Source organism: Acinonyx jubatus, chromosome X (genome assembly GCF_027475565.1).
Source record: "Acinonyx jubatus isolate Ajub_Pintada_27869175 chromosome X, VMU_Ajub_asm_v1.0, whole genome shotgun sequence".
NCBI lineage: Eukaryota > Metazoa > Chordata > Mammalia > Carnivora > Felidae > Acinonyx > Acinonyx jubatus.
The window spans coordinates 66,457,895-66,464,157 of NC_069389.1; the positions used below are offsets into that span (position 1 = coordinate 66,457,895).

At 45.0% G+C, this 6,263-nt stretch overlaps 1 protein-coding gene across 1 annotated transcript; it reads left to right on the forward strand.

Annotated features, from left to right (window-relative positions):
- The first annotated feature begins 2,073 nt into the window (after positions 1-2,073).
- Positions 2,074-5,813, forward strand: POU3F4 (POU class 3 homeobox 4). Its single transcript, XM_027053758.2, has one exon. It carries the CDS (start codon positions 2,085-2,087, stop codon positions 3,168-3,170), a length of 1,086 nt encoding a protein of 361 aa, XP_026909559.1. The 5' UTR covers positions 2,074-2,084; the 3' UTR covers positions 3,171-5,813.
- The last annotated feature ends 450 nt before the right edge of the window (positions 5,814-6,263 follow it).

Sequence of the window (6,263 nt, forward strand, 5' to 3'; positions counted from 1 at the left end):
GAGAAGGAAGAGGGGGAGAAGATGGCAAATTATCATCTCTACCAATAACTGCTAAGTGGTTATCCTTTTTTTTTAAAGAGAGAGAAAGAAAGAAATAGATCTCAACCAGACCCCAGGTTTTCCTGCTTAATAGACACAATTTACATTTACCAATATAAACTCCTGTTGCTATCTGCTCTCATAAGAAATTACTCATTTCACAGGAAATAGATGCTGTTTATCTATATAAAGTAATGGCAGAATAGCTCACCTTGTTTTTATTTTTTTTCTCATTTTCTTGCATTTTCTTCAGATCTGTCTTCTTAGAGACACTAATGCCTTAATGACTTTCTGGTAGCTGCAAGCCTCCTTTTATTTCTGCTAAATATATGAAAATGTATGCAAATTTAAATCAAGCTAAACCTAGTAGCTCTTGCAATATATTTAATGGAATTTCAAACCAATAAAGGAATTCTGATGCTGTCTTCTGTAAGTTCAAATATAATTATGCAGCTAGGTTACCTTCAAAATTATGCAATGGAAGGTCATTTTTTTTTAATTCAGAAATCCAGCTGGGTATCCCGTGTTGCCTTTTCTCAGCTAGAGCAAATCTAAAATCTTTGCATTCAGCTTACAAGCAACGCCTTTGAGCAAGGCTGTGGAGTAGTGGGACTTGCCTTCCCCTAACTTATAAAATGCATAGGAGTACAAGTCTTTCTTGTAGTTTTTTCCTCTAACCAAAATGTGAAAACAGTCCTGTCCTCCCAAGCTGAAAGCACTTTCAAGCTGATAGGGATGTGTGTTGGGGGAGTGGTACTTAATGCCATACAGCCTGCTATCACTCCTCTCTCTCTCTCTCTCTCTCTCTCTCTCTCTCTCTCTCTCTCTCTGTCTCTCTGTCTCTCTCTCTCTGAATTTTCAGGGTACACTAAAGGATTCCTATTTACTTCAGCTTGTTTGGGAGCGGGAGTGGGAGGGGGAGCAGTGCCTGTTAACAACAATTTTACTAGGGAACATCAGGTGCCTTAGTCAAGAACATTTCCCTATGTACCTAATGAGAGTTGGTCCCATGAGTGTTTGAGGTGAGTGTGAGGGATGGCTGCCCATTTCAGCAAGCAATGCCTCTGAAAGAAGTTGTGGGATCCCTGTTGGGAGCTGACATGGAGTAGTAATAAAAAGCAAGTCATCCAATTGACCAACCTCAAAATAAATGAATTTTGCCAGTATCACATTAGATTTTACTTTTATCACATTAGATTTTCCCAAAATCTTCCAGTTCTTCATGCCTTAAATCAAAATTTTCAGAAGAAGCTGGGCATCTCTTTCTTAGATGCTTTCTGAACTTGGTATCAAGTTTCTCATAAATGATAAAATGAAATAAATAAAACAAGTCAAAGTAGTTCTTAATTCCCTTTGCTCAAAGTTTGTAGGAAGATTTTGGTTTGCAGTCCCCTGCACACAACTAACCCAGGATGTTAAATGAATTTGATTAAAAAAAAAAAAAACAATCTATTAAAATCTATATGACATTTCACCTGGTTATATTGCTTTCTTAGTATATATATAAATACTAATATTTACATATATATACTATTTTACTATATATGTATATATATATAATATTTTTCTCACGATTTCTATTAATCTAAATAATACAAAAGGAATTCTAAAACCAGTTTTCTACTTCACCCCCTATCCATCTCCCCCAACCCCCCAAACACGCACAAACACACTCCCCTTTGATACTTCCCCCTCTCCTACAAATGTCCATGAAGTCCGAGGTGGGAGGGAGGGGGAAAGGGTTAATCAAATGAGCTGCTGCCACTCAGCGCCAGGCAACCAATGGAGCCCAAAGATTGATTTACTTCCTGCTCAGATCTCACTGAAACTCTAAAGCTTCGCCAGCCTAATTTGGAAAGTTAGCCCAGCCTCCCGTGCGGCCATTGGCCAAGCCAGTGGCTGGCCAGGCCGAGATGTGCTGCAATTGGTCACCACATGTGCCGGTAACTCGCTCTTGCGGCTTTGGCTCCCCCCCAACCATAGATGTCAAAGGCTGAAGCTACTCCCTTTGCCACATTATAACTAGTAGGGGATCCTCACCGACCATGGCCACAGCTGCCTCGAATCCCTACAGCATTCTCAGTTCTAGCTCCCTAGTCCACGCGGACTCTGCGGGGATGCAGCAGGGGAGTCCTTTCCGAAACCCTCAGAAACTTGTCCAAAGTGATTACTTGCAGGGAGTTCCTAGCAATGGGCATCCTCTTGGGCATCATTGGGTGACCAGTCTGGGCGATGGAGGCCCATGGTCTTCCACACTGGCCGCCAACCCTCTGGACCAGCAGGACGTGAAGCCCGGACGCGAAGACCTACAGCTGGGTGCGATCATCCATCACCGCTCACCGCACGTCGCCCACCACTCTCCGCACACTAACCATCCGAATGCCTGGGGGGCTAATCCGGCTCCGAACCCGTCCATCACGTCAAGCGGCCAACCCCTTAACGTGTACTCCCAGTCGGGCTTCACTGTGAGCGGCATGCTGGAGCACGGAGGGCTCACTCCACCGCCGGCCTCCGCCTCCGCACAGAGCCTACACCCGGTGCTCCGGGATCCCCCAGACCACAGCGATCTAGGCTCGCACCACTGCCAGGACCACTCGGACGAGGAGACACCAACCTCGGATGAGTTAGAACAGTTCGCCAAACAGTTCAAACAAAGAAGAATCAAATTGGGCTTCACGCAGGCCGACGTGGGGCTGGCGCTAGGCACACTGTACGGCAACGTTTTCTCACAGACCACTATCTGCAGGTTCGAGGCCTTGCAGCTGAGCTTCAAGAACATGTGCAAGCTGAAGCCGCTGCTGAACAAGTGGCTGGAGGAGGCTGATTCGTCCACTGGGAGCCCGACCAGCATTGACAAAATCGCTGCTCAGGGCCGCAAGCGCAAGAAGCGAACCTCCATCGAGGTGAGTGTCAAGGGCGTACTGGAAACGCATTTCCTCAAGTGTCCCAAGCCTGCCGCGCAGGAGATTTCCTCGCTGGCAGACAGCCTCCAGTTGGAGAAAGAAGTGGTGCGTGTCTGGTTCTGTAATCGAAGACAGAAAGAGAAAAGAATGACTCCACCAGGGGATCAGCAGCCACATGAGGTTTATTCACACACGGTGAAAACAGACACGTCCTGCCACGATCTCTGACTGCAGGAAGCAAGGAAGCGGCCGACCGCACTGGGAGCAGCGCGCATTTCTCTTTCTCTCCCACTCTCTTCCTTTCACTTCAGCTTTATTATTGCTATCTAGAGAGATAGCAATAGCTAGATATAAAGATAGGGCTCTTCAGTCTCTCATCTTTTTTCTTCCTTTTTTTTTTTCAATAGGGGATTCTAACTTATACTAAGAAAGGAAACACACTCACACACGCATTCCAGCTTCTCAAGGCTGATATACAGTAGTGTTAAGCAGTTCAGGAGGGGACCTCACATACCCTGCCGCCAGGGCGACTGTTTCCTCCAACCTTTTCTGCTGATCAAAACATATTGTTTACTTTGAGTAAGGTTTGTTTGGTTGCTCCTCTCTTTAATGAACAAGGAGTGGGGTAACGTGGGGGTGGGGTAGGGATGGGGAAGGGGGGGTGGGAAAACAGATGTGTGCCTCTGAATAACCTTTCAGCGCCTTGGTTATAGCAGCTGTATTTCAGGTGAAATCTGTTTTACAATAGACTAGTTTTGCATTTTTAAAAACTTCTATAGCGTTTCTAAATGTCTGCGGTGTTTTACTACAAGCTGTACACAATATTTGTGAGATAATTTGTATCTAATCGGCCACTCCACATTATTGTTGCTATTATTATTATTCCTTCATTGAGCTGATGGTTTTCTAATTGCTTAAAAAAGGCAGGGGGACTGGAAGGAGGAGGGGAAGAGATGTCCACCCGTCCATCCACCCCCTATCCTAAATCTGCATGGAGAGAAGAGGTACAATGGAGAGAGTTGTTGATGATGGTATTGGAGATATAGATGTAATTTTTCGGAGGGCACAATGCCTGGGATAGGCAGAATAGGCAAGCCTACTGGGTTTGCAAACCACAGCGAAGTAGGAGAGGCGATGTTGAAGCTTTCTGCCCTCCCTCTCGGATCTGTGGAGCCCTCGCAGGCTTCTACAGCGCAGATCCGGGTGCCATAAAAGGATTTGGCTGTGGCACCCGGCAAAAGAGATCAGCCTGCGGTGCTAAGAGACCTCCGCACCTACTGAAGTCCGGAATGCCTTCACTCAGAACTCCCTAAGGGCCCCATGCCTCACCAGGACCACTAGCGCGACTCCACCTTGGCCTTTGTAGGCGAAGGACTTTGTATTCACATATATTTGCTTTCGCTGGAGACGACTATCCCGAGACGCTGGCGACGACAGACTCACTGAGTGCCTCCCAATTCAGTTCACCTTCAGTTCACTACCTGCTCTCCAAGTGAGAAGCCATGGGGAGGGATGGCAAGTGGGGTGGTGGACAGGTGCTCTCTGCTCCGTGCAGAACGACAAGGAAATGATTGGCAAAGGTCATACGGATTCTGGTCTAGCTTCGTACCACCTCCTCTCCGGTGTATACATACCGCTGTCTCAGAGTGGTTTCACGGGAAGCTGTCTCCGCGTCCCAGACAAGCACAGCTGGTAGAAGCCCACAGCGATGATTAAGCTAGATAGCGAGCGCCCTGGCGGCTCGGTTTCTGGGTTTTTGTTTGTTTGTTTGTTTGTTTGTTTCTGTTTTTTAATCTGTGTGTGCATGACTGCGCGTGGAAATGTGTGAGTAGATAGATGCGTGTATCCTATTACTATTTACAAAAACAAAAACTACATAAAATCTCTCTAGGCTGTGTAGAAATCCAAAAAATATACAGTTGTTCTGGCTTTATTGCTAGCTCTCCTGTCTACACGCCAGGTCCACAGGGCACCTCATTCTTAATGAGCACACATGTGCAGGGCCGGCCAAGCACCCAACACCCAGACACAGTCCGCGGGACCTGGCTGGGGGCTCCGCATGCCTAGGCTGCCTGCCTGGCCTGGCCTTCAGGTGCAGCTTTGGCAGACAAAGCCTCAAACTACCTAAAGACCAAAAAGCCCAGGACTCCTTGTGGAGAATGCGCTAGTATGGGCTTCCAGGCCTCTGGTTCACCGCACTGTGTCTCCTTCAGCTGCAGGTTGAAGAACATGTGTTAATTCAAATCCCGGACCCATTTTCTTTTTTGTGAAGCCTCTGCATTCTGTTGGTAGATGGGTTTTCGTTCTGGAATTTTTTTGTTTGTTTTGTTTTCCCTCACTGAGTTCGTGTTTTACAACTGTTAGGGTTTTTTGGTTTGAATTTTTTTTTTTCTTCGCAGTTAAGCGCTCTGGTTCAAACCTGAGTTAACCCAAATATTTCTGCCGACTTTATAACTGTACAGTTTTGTATATTAAACGTTTTTGAAGTGATTAATTTAAAGAAAGATCATTTAGTTTATTCATTTAGTGACTGATGTATAATAAACACTATTTTCATTAAGAGTTGCTTTTTCAACTATTTTATTCAAATTGCCTATTGCAGTTGCCAGCAATTATTTATTTTCAATAAATTCTGCATTATGTTTAAAAGAAAACTCAAAGATGAGTCGGGTGTCAAAAAGAAAACAATTCGCTGTAATGTTTGATGTGAACAGTTTTAGTCGAGGGGTTTATATTGATGCAATATTTTATTGTCGTAAAAGATTTAAAATAAAACATTTAAATAAAACATTTTTCCAAAAAAATCGTTGTTTTTTTCTTTCTTTCTTCCTTTCTTTATTGTGTGGTGTGTGAAGTGAAGCATTTAAATAGAGACACATTTCTGGTGAGCACTGCATCTGCTCTGCTTAAGGTTAGAAATCATTAGTCATTGTTTTGATTCTTGATTCTCTCACTCTGACTTTTAGCCTTTCATACACTCACAGCGTGGCCTGTTGCACATGCCCATGCTCAAGCAAAACACACCCCAAATGGTGGGAAATGGCCTGGGGAAACCCAGCGGGATAGGGGGGTTATTTCAGGACTTGCAATATTGTTAATGTTCTCTGAATGGAGTATCTGTCTCTAGTCCAGCAGACAGACCTTTCTCTAAAACAGCCCCTCCTGAAACTGGACCCAGACCTTCGCTGAGGCTTTCATCTTGCTTCCATGCAACCACCCCTCTTCTGGTCAGGGACCATTACCTTCTGGTAGATGATCTCTCATTCACCTGATGAAGGATGAAAAGATGACTAAATGTAAGAAGAGCTCTCCTTCTTAAGG